At 39.1% G+C, this 15,612-nt stretch overlaps 3 protein-coding genes across 5 annotated transcripts; 2 read left to right on the top strand and 1 right to left on the bottom strand.

The window, feature by feature from the left end:
• Window positions 1-157: 157 nt before the first annotated feature.
• Window positions 158-8,433, top strand: LOC105557973 (protein lin-54 homolog). 2 transcript variants are annotated; one of them, XM_012005423.1, is made up of 12 exons: window positions 158-449; window positions 1,708-2,099; window positions 2,163-2,477; window positions 2,746-2,964; window positions 3,053-3,265; window positions 3,346-3,462; window positions 3,542-3,679; window positions 3,872-4,123; window positions 5,032-5,222; window positions 5,574-5,817; window positions 6,175-6,302; window positions 6,478-8,433. In XM_012005423.1, exons 2-12 carry the CDS (start codon window positions 1,716-1,718, stop codon window positions 6,659-6,661), a joined length of 2,385 nt encoding a protein of 794 aa, XP_011860813.1. In that variant the 5' UTR covers window positions 158-449; window positions 1,708-1,715; the 3' UTR covers window positions 6,662-8,433. The 2 variants fall into 2 exon arrangements, with proteins under 2 accessions (XP_011860813.1, XP_011860812.1); XM_012005422.1 differs by having other exon boundaries at window positions 160-449; window positions 6,106-6,302.
• A 215-nt stretch (window positions 8,434-8,648) lies between these two features.
• On the bottom strand, window positions 8,649-12,479 carry LOC105557972. Its single transcript, XM_012005421.1, has 3 exons — window positions 12,390-12,479; window positions 11,469-12,239; window positions 8,649-9,243 (listed from the first exon to the last, which is right to left on the bottom strand). Exons 2-3 carry the CDS (start codon window positions 12,226-12,228, stop codon window positions 8,738-8,740), a joined length of 1,266 nt encoding a protein of 421 aa, XP_011860811.1. The 5' UTR covers window positions 12,229-12,239; window positions 12,390-12,479; the 3' UTR covers window positions 8,649-8,737.
• Window positions 12,480-12,604: 125 nt separating this feature from the next.
• Window positions 12,605-13,896, top strand: LOC105557971. Of its 2 annotated transcripts, none has more exons than XM_012005420.1 (3): window positions 12,605-12,697; window positions 12,866-13,027; window positions 13,185-13,896. In XM_012005420.1, the coding sequence occupies exons 2-3, from the start codon at window positions 13,021-13,023 to the stop codon at window positions 13,874-13,876; spliced, it is 699 nt and encodes a 232-aa protein (XP_011860810.1). In that variant the 5' UTR covers window positions 12,605-12,697; window positions 12,866-13,020; the 3' UTR covers window positions 13,877-13,896. The 2 variants fall into 2 exon arrangements, with proteins under 2 accessions (XP_011860810.1, XP_011860809.1); XM_012005419.1 differs by having other exon boundaries at window positions 13,091-13,896.
• Window positions 13,897-15,612: the final 1,716 nt, after the last annotated feature.

Genomic DNA, 15,612 nt, shown 5'->3' with positions numbered 1-15,612 from the left:
ATTGGCTGCTGCTCGACGCTTGCTGCTTGCTGCGTGCAGTCTGCACTAGGCTATGCTCTCTGCTTCAACTGTGCGATGGGTCGCTGTCGCGACCTTCCGTCGCGCCAGATGGCGCCGCGGCGCCGCGTCCAGCGACGCGCCGGGAGTTTCCCGTCTCGCTGCCAGCTCGTTACTCGTCGACCCGTTCAATCTTCGCCCGCGTAAGCGCGAGAAATGTCGCGGCGATTGGCAAAGTGCGCGAAACCGTGTCCGCGTCCCGTCCCCGCCTCGCGATAACATCCGTCCCGCCGTCGTCACGCACGGCCCGATCGGCCCGGCCGGCCGCGCTATCGCCGCGTAGCCGCTCGTTTTCCCCAGCCGCAATTTTCACACGCGACGGCGGTGCACTGTGGGCCAGCAATGGTGGGCGCGTGATTTTGAACAATTCGACCTATCGAAGGAACGCGCAGGTACGTGTGTGCCGGACGACGAGGTGCGACGCGCGACGCCGCGCCCGTGCCGTCGCCCGTCCGCAGAGATCCTCTACGAACGACGGGGGGGGATCGCGGGGCCGCGCCGCGGCCTGCGAGCCACGATTTCGTCGTTCGACTCCGCTCGGTGGCCCCTTCCCTTCCCCCCCCCCGACCCGCTTCCCTGCCGATCGCGAAAACTGCGTTTGAGGTTAGGTCCCGCGCCGTCTCGGCGTCGCCGCCACGTCCTCCGCGACCTCCCGCCCGTCGTCGTGCCGCGCGCGTCGGGGCCCCGCGCGATCCCCCCGAGGGGCGCGTGGCGCGCCGCCTCGCGCGCGCAACTCGGCTGCGCGCTCGAAAATCCGCCTCGCAAAAATGGCGCGTTCCGCCGAGAAATGGCGCTGATGTCCCACGGCGGCTTCGCGCTCCCTTCGTACACGCACGCTCTGGCTCTCTCTCGAGGGGGGCAGGGTTTATTTTCCTTTTTCTTCTCTCTCTCTCTCTCTCTCTCTCTCTCTCCCTCTCCGCGCCCTTTCACGGCGCGTTCGAATTCGCGTTTGGCACGTCGCGTGTACGAACGCACGCCCGCGTCGAACGCACTTTGCCTCGGTTGAACGGCCGACGCGGAACGTCCCGCGATTTTTCAAAAGCGCGATGGAATTTGAATCGCTCTCTCCTCTCTCTCTCTCGCTCGCTCGTTCGTTTCGAAATCCCGGACCACGTTGACGAAGATTGTCAGCGCGAACGATCGAGGCCGCAGATAGATCGTGCGTTCGTCCGAGTAAACAAAATCGCGGTAGAGTGGAATGAACGTTCGGATTCTCTGCCGGGCGAGCGTGTGTACGCGTGTACGATTGCCGCTTGATTGCAGGCTTAATCAACCGACGTCTGTCCGAATGGCGTGCTTACGTCCGGCAATAACAGATTGTTGCTCCCCAGTCGGTCTCTTTTCTTTCGTAAAGCTTTCGCGAACGATTTAGTTTCGAAACTTGGACGAGGGTCGCCCCGCGCTTGCACATTCGCGGCGCTTTGCTTCTCGAAACTCGTCTCCTCGACGGAGGCGGCCTCGATTCGTCGCAAGATATATGTCTCGCCCTGGCACGTTGTACGGAGACGCGTCGGGGAATTGGCGCGATCTCGATTTAGAGTGCAAGTGGAATCGGTGTCGCACGAGCCGCTGTGGTTGCCGCGACGAATCGAACGCTGGGCCGTGAACCCGGAGCGCCGCTCTCGACTGACTCCGATGTGCTTTCCCCAGGTCTTACCATGTCTGCAAATAAAGGGCAGAACGCGAGGGCACTGGTGGAGCCGCTGGCTCTGGACTCGCGCACCCTGGGCGACAACGATCTCAGCGCGCTGAGCCTGTCCCACGGCGGCGAGCAGTACACGTCCAACGACTTCGAGGAGTTCGCCAACATTCAGGCGGAGCTGGAGTGCATGAACTCCGAGGGGGTGATGGACGACGAGCGTATGATCGAGCGGAACGTTGAGACTGATACGATAGTACCTGATGTCGAGATGACCGAGATCGCCGAGCGGGTGCAGACGGTACAGGCCGAGCACGTTTACACAATGGCGAGTCAGAACAGCCAGAACATCGTGTTCCAGACCAAGCCGACCCTGCAGCGGGTGCCGGTGTCGACGGTCCAAGTAATGTCGCGCGTTCCGCAGCGCCGACGCGACGATCCCATTCACGACGGCTTTTTTCCCCAGATGAAGCCGAGCGTCCAGACCACGCAGAGCCAGTCGATCATGATTGTGTCTCCCGCGAGCGGACAGGGCACCAGCCAAATCCTCAAGATATCCCACCCGCCGACGGCCTCCGCCGAGCAGCTGCAGTCCCTAGCCCAGACTCTGATCACCGGCAAGTCCGCGGACGGTAGCATGGTTCAGCTGAGGACCACTCAGCCCGCCAAGTCCGTCGCGACGACCAACGCCTCCGGGAATATCACCATCAGTAATATGAACGTCAAGATCTCGCAGCCGCCGGTGAAACGGACAACGCAGACCGTATCGCAAGGGCGCAATGTAAGATACAGATTTGTCGCCTTCGTCTCTTCGTACAGAGTCGTCCTCCTCAAATTGTACAATAAAATTCCAATTCAATTGAAACGAATTGTTACATACCTCGTATACGTGTCTCTTTGCTCGCGATCTTTCATCTTATATTGAAATTTTGTCATTGATTTTGTTGAAAACCGAAGCGTATGCGCGAGGACGGTCCTCTTCTCACATGGAGCTCACTCGTGTAAAGTTACACATGTTAGATTCTCAACTCCAACGCTACCTTTTGCAGGTGTACACGAAGATGATATTGACTGGAAATCAGCCGCAGTCTGGTACTCAGCAGGTTCTCATTACGAGCTCGCAAAGCGAGAACCAGCCGACTCAGGGGATCAAATTCCTCAACAATACCTCGTCTAATTACGGCAACCCGGCGAAAAACATCACATTGGCACAGATGGGTATACTCTCCAACAAGCAGCACATTTTGCCGTCATCCTCGCCGAAGCAGGTTCGTCTCGTGTTTTGTGCGATGCGGCTCTGTGAGAATTGTCTCGCGCGACAGCAGTTGTTACATGTGTCTTTTTATCTTCTCGCAGGGTATGATACTCAACAAATTGCTGCAATCGTCAACGTCTCAGCCATCGAAAGTAACCATAGTGCCGGCGAATACAGCAAAATCACCCACGAAGATTCTGCCTGCGCCGACCATGAGTCTTCAGGCCAAGTCCTCGACGACGAATCAGCAGCCCATATTCGTTACGGCCAAATCATCCACGCAGCAAAATCCGCAGAAAGTCATCATCAGACAGGTTGGACGATTGTGAATTATGATCAAACGATTCTTGTAATTATCTTCCGGTAAATTACACGGTAAAAATTCTTCCTTCAGGGTTCTCTGAAACCTGGCAACGTACTTGGAAGTGGACAAGTCATTAGAATACCTGCTAACCAGAACATTGTGACCGGATCGAATCAAGTCCATCAAATTCAGATGTCCGGAAGACAAGTATATCATCTTATAATTGATCCACAATTGTCATCAGTCGTCAAGGTGGATGTGTACATTGTCCGTTGTATTATTTCAGGTGCAATATGTGAGATTAGTTAGTACCCCTTCGACAGGATCTACCAATGTCGTTACCGTCGGCAAATCAAAGGCCAGCACAACACTTCAGACTGTAGGCATCGGTCAGAAAATAGGAAATCAACAACAAATTGTGAAGGTATACTAAAATTCGATAACATTAACCATCTTTCCGCGAGAAATAAGGAAAAATGTGTTTATTGCATGTATTTTTTTATTCTCTATTTTTAACCTTGGACATTTTATTAATAGTTTATAATATCTCAGATGCTACGTAACATTAAAAATATGGTTTATCGCAAGTGACGGTTTTTTCTTTCACGGTCTTCAGGTTGTGCCGCTGAATACCGGAAGTCAGTCTTTGAGAACTGTTGCGCCGAAGGTAACGCTGACGAGCGGCGGCCAAAAGTTGATCATACCTGCGACGGCTACTGCCACAGCAACTGTCGGCGGTCAGTCGAAGAATGCGGTGGCAATCCCTGCGTCGGCGTTGAGCCAATTAGCATCGGGACAGGCGGTTCTGTCGACCAGTCCGAATGTTGGAAACATCGTTGTTTTACCTGCTCAATATATCCAACAACAGGTTCAATATCCATTTATGTCCTTGCTCATCCAGTTTCCTGGCGGAAAACATTTCTATAAATAACTACAAAAAAATTGACTCAAAATAGAAATTTGTAGAAATTTTTATATCGTCGTTGAAACATTTGTCTCTTTGTAAAAATATCTATGAAATAGTATCACAAATTACAATGTTCTCAAATCAAGAAATTATTTCAAGTAGTATTTCATGAAAATGTACAATTTTGTAAAAATTAGTACAAAACTTTACTAGTTTTAAAAATTTGAGAAACAATGAAATCTTAAAGAACTAAAACATCTGCTTACTTGTAGAATATTACAAAAATTAACAAAAGTGTTCCAATTCTAGCATTTTTATGTTGATTTTTATAACACTTTTTAAATTTACGTAGAATTTCTTAGATTCTGGCAGTTATATTTAATTTTTTTGTAGAATTTTGTAGAATTATTTCCGGCAGGGTTGCATGCCTTTCTTTCGCGTGCTAATTAAAAGTATTAAAATTTAAATAAGTCCAAAAACAAGATTCAATACCGATTCTAAGAAATCTGTAATTTTGTTACCTTTATAAGATATCGCAATTGATTTTTATACTATTTTTCGGAGAATATACAGAGTGAGTCGGAAACGTTTGTTCTTGGAATGTCATGCCTGACGTTTTCTTTTCACAAGTTTTATCCGAAGCTTAGTTTCTAAATTACATAAAGGGAAATTGTTCGCTTATCGCGGGTTGAATACCAGAGATAGGTCGACTCAACAGCCGACACGGCGCACTTGTGCGAGGCGCCTGCTATGATTAGCTAATGGTAACAAATGCTTGCTCCGAATCATTCTGTGTATCCCGTATATAGTTTTGAAAAATTTACATATGTGTATTATACATATAAAATATTATTATTCCATCTGGGCAGTCGACAGATGAGACAAAATTGAAATCCCACCAAACAACGCCAGGTCTCTTAGGAAGTTCACAAAGTTCTACAGCGACTTTTTGCGTGATTGATGGAAAGAATTCCCAAAGAGGCGTTTATGGCAACGTGGAGCCGAACGGCATTAGGCCAAGAAAACCATGTAACTGCACCAAGTCCCAGTGTCTTAAGCTGTAAGTATTTTGTTGCAAAAGAATCATGCGGTATCGAAAAATTTCATTCAACTATTTACAAATACATATCTTTTGTATAGTAGGCTTTGGATTTTCACTTTCATTTGTTATTTTCATAACTGACAGTTAAAAGCATCGTTTTACCTAAAAGCCTTTATTAAGATATAACATTCCTTGTGGAAAAGATTGTTGCACTTTGAATTTAATTGAAGTAAAAGGTAAATCCTGCAGAATTACAGAAATATATAAATTGTTTTCTTAGATTTCCAGAATTAATTGCAATTTACTTTTGTATTATTAATTTATTATTTATATTTGAATAAAATCTAAATAGAAATCTTTACGTTACAGTTATTGCGATTGCTTTGCAAACGGTGAATTTTGTCACATGTGCAATTGCAATAATTGCTCAAACAATCTTGGAAACGAGGAAGAGCGACAGCGCGCAATTAAATCCTGTTTGGAGCGCAATCCTAATGCCTTTCGACCTAAAATCGGGAAAGGCCGTGAGACTGGCGAGGATATAAGGAGACATAACAAAGGTTGCAATTGCAAACGTAGCGGTTGCCTTAAAAATTATTGCGAATGTTACGAGGTATTTTGAACAATATAAATATTATTCAATTAAGCTTGTACACGTACTTTTTTCTTGATTTGTCATGGAAAACGTAACAAGATATGCGATTAAGTTTTTTTATTACGTTCCTACATGCACTTCCTCTTGATAATGTTCACGGTAATTGTTCACTCAATAAAATGTCTAAAATATTTATGACTCACGCATTTAAACAATGATTTTGCAGTAAAAGTTTTAATATCAATATCTGGTAGTTTTAAATATCTTCGTTGATATGAGAAATACAAATGCGTGTTTCTCTTTCAGGCAAAAATTCCGTGCTCTGGAAATTGTAAGTGTATAGGTTGTCGCAATATTGTGGATCCAATTTTACAGAAGAAATCTCTAAAGGACCTGGTGGAAGCAGCCGAAGTCAAAACGACTCAGCTTAGTCTAAATAAGGCGCAGCTACAGTTGTCCGAGATGGCGTTTAGACCTCCTGCAACATCCAACACTGGCACAAGGTTTGTATGAGAGAAATGTATAACTATAACATTTTTTTTACAAATGTAATTTTACAAATATAATTTTTATGAAATCTCGCTGTATTGCAGACGTATGACATAGCACGTACATTTTAATTTTACATATTTTGATATATATATATATATATTATATCTACGTTTTTGTTTATTATAGACAACCATTCAATTTTCTGACGGAGAAGGTAGTAGAGATAACATGCCAATGCTTAATGGCGCAAGCCGACGAGGCGGAACGCAATATGTTTGACGACGAGACATCGCAGCGTCTCATCATCGAGGAGTTCGGCCGATGCTTGCAAGAGATCATCGAGTCGGCGCACAAAGCTGAAGCTACTTAGCAGGTGCACTTGCGATATTCGCATATATATTGTATAATTTTCATTTGTCATTATTGATTATGAGATTGGAATATAAATAAAGATAGTATAATGTGTGTTGGTACCAAAGACGTTATATCACACAAGATGCGAGAGGTCTTGAGAACTTTTTGAACTCAAACACATTATTCTTTAAGCGCCTTTTAAAGCGAGTCTGCGACGAATAACTCCGCGCGTGAATTTGCTTCCGAGTAATATATGGGAATGATATAAGCTATAAAGGAGCGAGTCGCTCTCACTTTTGGACTAAGAACAAAAATGACAATTTTATAATTTATACATCGGTGTAAGGTGTTTTTGCTGTGCTTTAAAAATTAATAATCCGTTGACTTTTTAATTTCAAATAAAGTAAAAGATTTGTCGATTTGCTGACAAATGAGGGTTCTTTTAATTTTAAACCTTTCTTAAACAGATGTATGTCACACATGTTTGTAAACGAGAGGCGATAGCTCACCTTGCAGTTCAATTGCTTGATCATTACCATTTAACAAATTTACAGTGTTCAGAGAGGATAAATATTTCGTGAATTTATCTCGTCAATTTATCAGTTGTATTTCATATATTTTTAGAGATAAATCGTTATATTTGCGAAATAATATATATTAGATGCTAAAATTAGAATTATTATAGCAGAAATTTCACCGATCCATATATACTTTCCTTTATAGTTTATTTAATCGCAAAGAAGAGAAGTGTCTACAATGCTTTAAATCACAGTTGTTACATAATATCTTAACTAACAATAGTACAAATATATAATTTTCTTGTGTGTCTCAGAACATACATAAAACAATAATATTAGTAATGTTAATACGTCAACATTATTAATATGACATAACAACTGCGACTGTAGCTATATAGTATTTCTCTTCTTCTAATTGTATATTAAAAAGTCTTTATATATTATTTTCCACCGTATATCCTTATTTAATTGTGAATATTATTAGGTGTCTTAACAGCACTATAGGTATCGAATAAAGCTCTACTTTCAGTAAAAGGTACTTGATATTACATACGAAAAATTATGTTATTCGTTAATACTCTTAAAACTTAATTCATTCTTAGTTTTCAATAGCTTGTAACTTAAGTTTATTGACGGCTCGATTGTCGATCGAAACAAACGACGCCATTTATTTAGACTATAAGAGAAAATATACGATGTTTGAAGCACCCTGTGTTACATACAAGTGTTTATATATACACATATACATCCACGTATATGTATATGTATATATATAATACGCACACACGTCTATTTCTCCAATAAAAATTCCACGATCGAAAGTGCAGCTGCAGTTTATATAGTTATATTTATATTTCACATTATATTATATGCATTGCGATTAAAATGTACAGTACGTCAAAATCGCCTCTGTTGATTCGTCTGCGTCCACCAGGAATATTACTATTTAAATTCTGCTCTGATAACTTGAGAAACGATTTATTACTCTTTAATCGTTTTTTCCCCCCCTCCCCACTTCTCTCTTGATGTTCAATATTTACATAAGAATATTTTAACACGTTACGATCCGCGTAACCTTAAGTTACTGGCAATATACTAATGATAATGAGTCTGTTGGTAGATTACAAAATGTTAATCCTCGAAATATCAAATTAGGGAGTAAGAGATTTTTAATTATATGTAATATTTTTCCTATATGCGCACGTGTGGCGTATATAATGTAAGATGTATCGCAAAGAAGTCTTGTTATTAAAAGCTATAGTATTAACAATATTATGTTCGCTATGTGTATCATAAACATTGAATCCATATTTACAATTGTTTTTACAATCTAAATTTGTATTGTTAAGAAATCATTTTTATACACGGCCTGTACGCTATGCTTCAAGAAATAAAGAATTTCAGGTTTCAATGCATGGAGTAAGAAAAGTTTTCAAGAAAACTTTTGTGCAAAAAAAAAAAAAACAAAATTGAAGACTCGAGACATTTTTCTGGCAAGTGTATATAATTCTTTCTGTATCGATAAGAAAAACAAGATATAATACAAGTTCGTAAATATATTGTAAAGTGTATCGCTAAAATTTTATGATCTTATTTTGAAGGGGTTTATTGCCGTCGCACTTCTCTTTTGCGTCTTTCTGCAAAGATTCCACGGCAGATTCGTCCATCTTTTCCACTGTGACTGCGTTGCCTTCTTTGGCATCCACCAAATCCGGACAGTCCTTCTTCAAGTGTGTCACAGCCCCGCAAATTTTGCAGCTACCACCGTGGGGATAAACTCCTTTAGGATTGTCCGGGCATTGCGCAGCAATGTGACCCTGCTCCCGGCAGATGAAACACTTTGCGTATCTGTAAGTAGAATCCTTGTTGACTTTGCACTCGAAGTGAGTGTGTTCCGTTGAGCCGCACTTGAAACAGATGCCTGTGCCGGTCTCGTTGTGATCGAGCTCGGGACAATCCGACAGATTGTGCCCGGACTTGCGACAATTGAAGCAGACTAGTTTCCTGACGCGCGTCAGGGCTTTCTCAGCCCTGCGTCTCTCCAGCTTCATCGCCGTATCCACCTCAGATTTTGGTATACCTAAATAATAATAGAATTTGATGCGGATACCGTTAATATTACCATTACTCTTAGAATTAAAGTCTTAATTATTTCATCAGCAGGAAATATAGAGGAAAGTCCCCTATTATATCAGATAGGCTCCTAATATGAGAGCGGAGTTTCTGCTAAATTAATTGGCATCGTCTGCTGGTTCCACCATGAATTTATTGTTTTCGAAGAGAATGTTCTGTTTACCGGAAAATTGATTGTTTAATCGGGTAATCGTTGCGAAAAGAGATTTGTTATTGAATTTGGACGTTGAAAATCCACTATCTTATATTAGATACCTATCTCATAATAGGGGACTTTACTAATTGAATCCACAGATACTGAGATTGCACTTAAAATTTCAGTTTTCACGCTTGAAAAGTTCGAGGAAGTAAAGAAGAAACATCGAAACAATTCAAATGGAAAACTCTGCATATACAGGGTAGTCCTGAAATAGTTGGTCAAAATCAGGGATTGGATTGGGCTCGTCAAAAGGATGAAAAAATTTCCCATTAAACGTTAGTCCGAAAACGTATTCTTCAGGAGTTACGACTCATTTAATTATCAATCTCGGAGAATAAGTGCATTTAAAGTTTTCATCGTACTTACTACGATTTGTGCTTTTTTAATTACTGTGTTCAATAAGTAGCTTAATCGAGTGATCTGTTGTCACAATTAAAATCCACTATTATTGTTCGAGCACTTAAAAATTTAAAACAGCAATTTCGAAATACGCTAGGAATCTTTGAGCACGTTAGACAGTCAATGGTTAGATGAGAACACGTGTTTTCGCTAAAAGTGGATATTTTTAACAACTTTTGTAAATAAAAATAAAGTTTGTCCTCTTATAGCCTTCGATTTTTTTAAAATCAGGTATCAATAATTAAATGAGTCGTAACACCTGCGGGATGCGTTTTTGGACTAACGTTTATGGGAACTTTTTTCATTCTTATGACGAGCCCAATCCAATCCCCGAGTTTGACCAACTATTTCAGGACCATCCTGTATAACGTTTAACGCAAACGTACACGCATGAGGTTTATTTTCTGTTCATGCACTAGTGAACTAGTGCAGTAAGGTAGAATGAGAAAATACATATATGCTTGTCTTACTCTAATTTATTGCACTAGTTCACTAGTGTAAGAACAGAAAACAAGCCTATGGTTGGGAAGTAACGCGTTACTTGTAACGCCTTTTTTTTCGCCGTTACTTTTCTTTGGTAACGAATTGGTAACGGCGTTACATTATTTTTCTGTAACTGTAACGGTAACGCAGTTACTTTTTCTTAGTAATGTTAACGAATATAACAGTTATTTTTATCATTATTTTTCATATCTCATACTTTATCAATCTTTTATATACCCACACAGCACAGAAAGATTGCAGAAATGTTACATCGCAAGATTGCAATATTGCAGCAACGTTGAAATGTCCGCCCTCAGAGAGATTGCAGTGCAACATTTATAGCAATGTTGCAGTGCAATATTTTTGGAATAATTTGTCGTTGTTGTACATAAGCAGAGAATTTACTAATTACATATGCACCCTTTTTCAATACACAGTAAGCTATTGCGAAGCAACCTAAGGAGATTATGTCGCTTCGCAATAGATGGAGATTGCGAGCCACACCGCACTGATCAAGTACTTAATAATTCGCCCATTATTGGTATCAACGAAAATAACATTATAAAATTCTCGTAATTAGAAAGATTTTTTAAATAGAAAATATAGTATTTTTATTATTTTTGAAACATTGCTGCAATATTGCTATCGAAAGTTTGCAATTTTATATCCCTGCAATGTCTCTGCAAGATTGCAGTTTCTGCAACGTAACTGCAACCATCTGTGCTGTATGGGTACTTTATGAATCGATCTTCAAGTTTTGATACTGTATGTTATAAAACTTATAAAGTTTTAGACGCTAGTGTGCAAGTACGCAATATATAGGATACAGCGACGATATCGATAATCTTATCCAAACAATTCTATAATCAAAATCCTATAATAAACCTTGTAGTTGCATTTCAAGAACAAATTTATTTCTTATTTAGTCTTGTCTCTTATCTTGTTTTGGCACTAAAAGTAACGAAAAAAGGAACGAATCGTTACTTTTTAAATAATGGTAACGGTAATTAGTAACTTTTTTAAATTCTGTAACGAGTAACAGTAACCAGTTATTTTTAAAAGGTAACTTTCCTATCCTTGCGTATACGTACCCTTCATTATCATTTTCCGTTTAAGTTCCGCTAATCTGTCGGCATCTTCCTTTTTCACGGGGAATCCATCGTACATAACAATTTCGACCTCAACACCGTTGATTATTATTTTTGTGACACCGGTATTTGGCTTTCTCCTTTTATACTCTCCCTTCTTCTTTATCCTTTCCTCCCTCGTGATTGCATTGCCACTCTTGACTGGAGCATCTCTCTTGAATCTCTTGGATCCGTCGTTAGACATTTCCAACTTCCTCTTCTGATTCCGCTTCTGTCGTTTACTCAACACAACGTGACTTGAATCCTGTGGAACCCCCGGCTTGCCCGATTCTTTCTCATGGGATGTTGAATTTAGATTGTCGATGGCTTGTTTCTTTTCGTTTGAAAACTTGCTCTTCTTCCTGTCTGTTGTCTTTACATTTCCCGTTGCTTGCAATTTCTCTACATTGTTATCACCTACGGATGCTACTTTATTTTTCGATTTTTTTACGAGATCGCCATTTGACTTGGGATCCTTATGTTTTTTTACGTTAGTCTTGGGTCTGTTGTCTTCAAATTCCGCCCATTCCTGAGTGTTTTTAGTGCCGCTGTTGAGGGGATCCTCGCGTTCTTTCAATAACTCCTTCGCCGATTTTTTCTTCTCCAAAGGTACCTTGCTCTTGCTCTCCTCTAATTGTTGTTTCATTACGTGCCATGGCGTAGCCTCATTCGGTAGTCTTTCGTTTGAAGCTTTGGATCCCTTCGCTCTTGCAAACCTTGTCATTTTTTCTCACGCTGAAAGAAACGCACGTTTACTTTAGATTCTTTATTCGCCCGGATTTGTTAAAGAATCGTACATGTATTGTGATTTTCACATTAATTCTTGGTTTGAATTCTCTGATTCAACTCTTGATTTTTAGCAAAAATATTGACTTTAATACTCACATATCGATTCTCTTATTGGAGCACTCGTAGCGTTCATTCATGCACCTCAAATACTCTCACGTGGAAACTGTGGTCACTTTGGAGTCAGTGATGCAAACTTTGGGCACAGTATAACTAGAGTCCCTGTAGTAAGAGTCTGGCAAGGGTGACGCAAAATGGCGTCTGGTCTGTTCGTTATCGCTGCATTACTGCACTAGTGCAGTAATGCAGCGATAACGAACAGACCAAAGGTAACCAAATCACAAGTGTGGTGTATTACGTTTCATAAATATTGTGGATTATAAAGTGATACAGCAAGTGACACACAAGTACGTAATATAGTATTATAAAAGATAAAGTATATAGAAAGAGTATAAAGCATATAGAAATATGTAGAAAAACATTATAATGCATGCTGTCACTAAAATCATTTTCAAACCATTTCTTAACCATAAAGTTACATTCAATGTTCATTATAAATTATATAATTTTTGTAGAAAATGCCTGGTTGTTGTGTACCTCATTGCACCAATTCCACTGAAAAAGGCTTTTCGATGAGGCGTTTCCCATCAAACTTACAGCGAAGGACAATATGGGTGAAAAATATTAATAATCAATCATCAGAGTGGCGACTAACTAAAAACTCATATGTATGCGAAGTAAGTAATAAAATTGTATATTAAAAATAGAAATATAATGATAATTTTATATAATTTTTGCAGACCCATTTTTCGGCAGAAATGTGGGAAAAAGTGCGCGTTGATGGCAAAAGGAGGCTAAAAAACAATGCGGTTCCAATAATTTTTCATCTTCCAGAAAACGGTGGAATTTCTACAAGTGATTTTTTTCCCATTGAGATTCCTTCTACATCATCATCGAAGCGTCTTCTCACAGACATTGACACAATCGATACAAATGCAATAAATAATGCAAAGAGGTTGCAGAAAAGTACAATAGACGAAGTAGATGTTCCAACAGATGACTCAAAGATACTTGCAAGTGACAATATAAAAGGACCGAGAAGAAACCTGGATGAAACAAGTAAAAAATTTGAGACAATTATTCGTAAACAAGACAGAACAATTAATATTCTTCGGCAGCGTATACGACAACTGAGGAATTCTATTCAGTTACTTAATAAACAAAGGCCCCAAATTCTTTTGGCACCAAAGTTCTTACAAAAAGTATTTAATAAAGATCAGATAGAATATCTTAAGGCTAAATATGAAGGACGCCATATATATAAATGGACAGGTGAAACTATTAAAAAAGCACTACGGCTTAAACATGCATGTGGAGATAATGGATACAAGGAATTATTACGTCAATGTTTTCCTTTGCCTGCAATTCGTACCCTGCGTAATCGCCTGGAATGCATTTCTTTTAAAGATGGAATTTGTGATGAAGTTTTCGATTTATTAAAAGAGAAGGTATCAAACTTTCCGGATGAACGACATAGCGATTGCATGATTTGTGTTGATGAAATGAGTTTGACACCAGGTGAATAAATAGATCCTTGCACCAATCATACTATTGGATATGCTACAATTCCAGATAAATTTGGTAAATCCTTTCCTTAATTTAAAAGTATTCTAAATACTATAATTACTATTACAATAATTACTATTACCATTACTATAATTTCATAAGTTTTATCGACCTACACTGGCTATAGCGATTTTTTTTGACCGTATCAGGCTATTAAAATTCTTATTGCGAAAAATATTACCCCAGCAAGGATTCGAACCTGGGACCTCCCTACAATCCATGACGGGCGTCTTAGCCAGCTCGACCACCGGGGCTGTGATAATACTATTCGCAATAACGTGTATGGAAAAATTTTGTTGAAAACGTAATGAAATTTGCTGAAATTTGGTTGAAAATCTCTTGCAATTGACCCAATTTCATTATCATTTCAACAATTTTTCATTAAAAAATTTATTTTCAGTGAAATTCTGCAAATTTCATAATACACATTTCAAAATTTTTTTCACTAATTTTTAGTAATATTAATTAACTTTCACTAATTTCACAGTATTTCATTGAATTTCATAACGAAACTTATGATTTATTTTGATATTATCAGGGATACCTTGATGGAAAAATTTTGCTGATAATGTAATGAAATTGATGAAAAGTGAAATGAAAGTTATTGGAAACTTGTTGAAGCCATTTCAAAATAAATCATAAGTTTCGTTATGAAATTCAACGAAATACTGTGAAATTAGATGAAAGTTAATTAATATTACTAAAAATTAGTGAAAAATTTGTATAAATGTTGTATATTATGAAATTTGCAGAATTTCACTGAAAATAAATTTTTTAATGAGAAAGTGCAGAAATGATAATGAAATTGGGTCAATTGCAAAAGATTTTCAACCAAATTTCAGCAAATTTCTTATGTTTTCAGCAAAAGTTTTCCATCAGGGTAGGTATACTGAATGTTACTCATTTTTAATGGTTTTATTTATCTGAAATATATTCATGAAATGTATTAATTTATTTGAAATATAAACCACCTTTATTGGTCGGATATTGAAAACGACATCGAAATTATTATAAGAAGAATTCCTTATGAATTGCACGACGTTATCGTTACAACAGGTAAGCATTATTTTAACTGTCACTTGTATATAAGTACTACAGCCTTTGCAAAAATAACTTTTTATACGTGCTATCTGCTTAAAGTCTTGCAATATGAAATAAAATAACATTAGAAAAATGATAATTGTCAATATAATGTATAATGGTAATTATAATGAATATAATAAGTATTAGTAATTATAATTGTTATAATTTGTTATACTACACTGGTCAAAAAAATTAACGCAACAAGAAATTTACATCAAAATTTCGCGAATTTCAAATAAGCGTTACTTTGCGAAAACTGGTCGAATTGAAAAGTTTTTTTTTCATTTTATAGGGCAAAGCCTCTGCTTTAAGAAGCTCTTATTGGAATTTGCATTCATTCTTCCCATTTCCCGGAACATTTTCAAAATCAAGATCATGTTTTTTCTCTAAAAAATTGCACACTTTGATGCACTGTACGGAGTGTAGTAATTTTTCTTCGCCAGTTCTGCTTACGGTATCAAAAAGTGTATACTTTTCTCTTCAATTAAAAAAAAAGAAGTTCCTACGATTTTTTTTCGCCAAATCACAGCTCATTGAAATAACCCTTGTGTTTTCGACATTACCGACGATATCTTCGTTAAAAATCATCGTAGCACGATCGTTTTTTTAAATT

This window comes from Vollenhovia emeryi, unplaced genomic scaffold (assembly GCF_000949405.1).
Source record: "Vollenhovia emeryi isolate VEMERY1.0 unplaced genomic scaffold, V.emery_V1.0 DF939396.1, whole genome shotgun sequence".
Lineage (NCBI taxonomy): Eukaryota > Metazoa > Arthropoda > Insecta > Hymenoptera > Formicidae > Vollenhovia > Vollenhovia emeryi.
The sequence above is the reverse complement of the archived record's forward strand: the minus strand, read 5'-3'. Positions and strand labels throughout refer to the sequence as shown.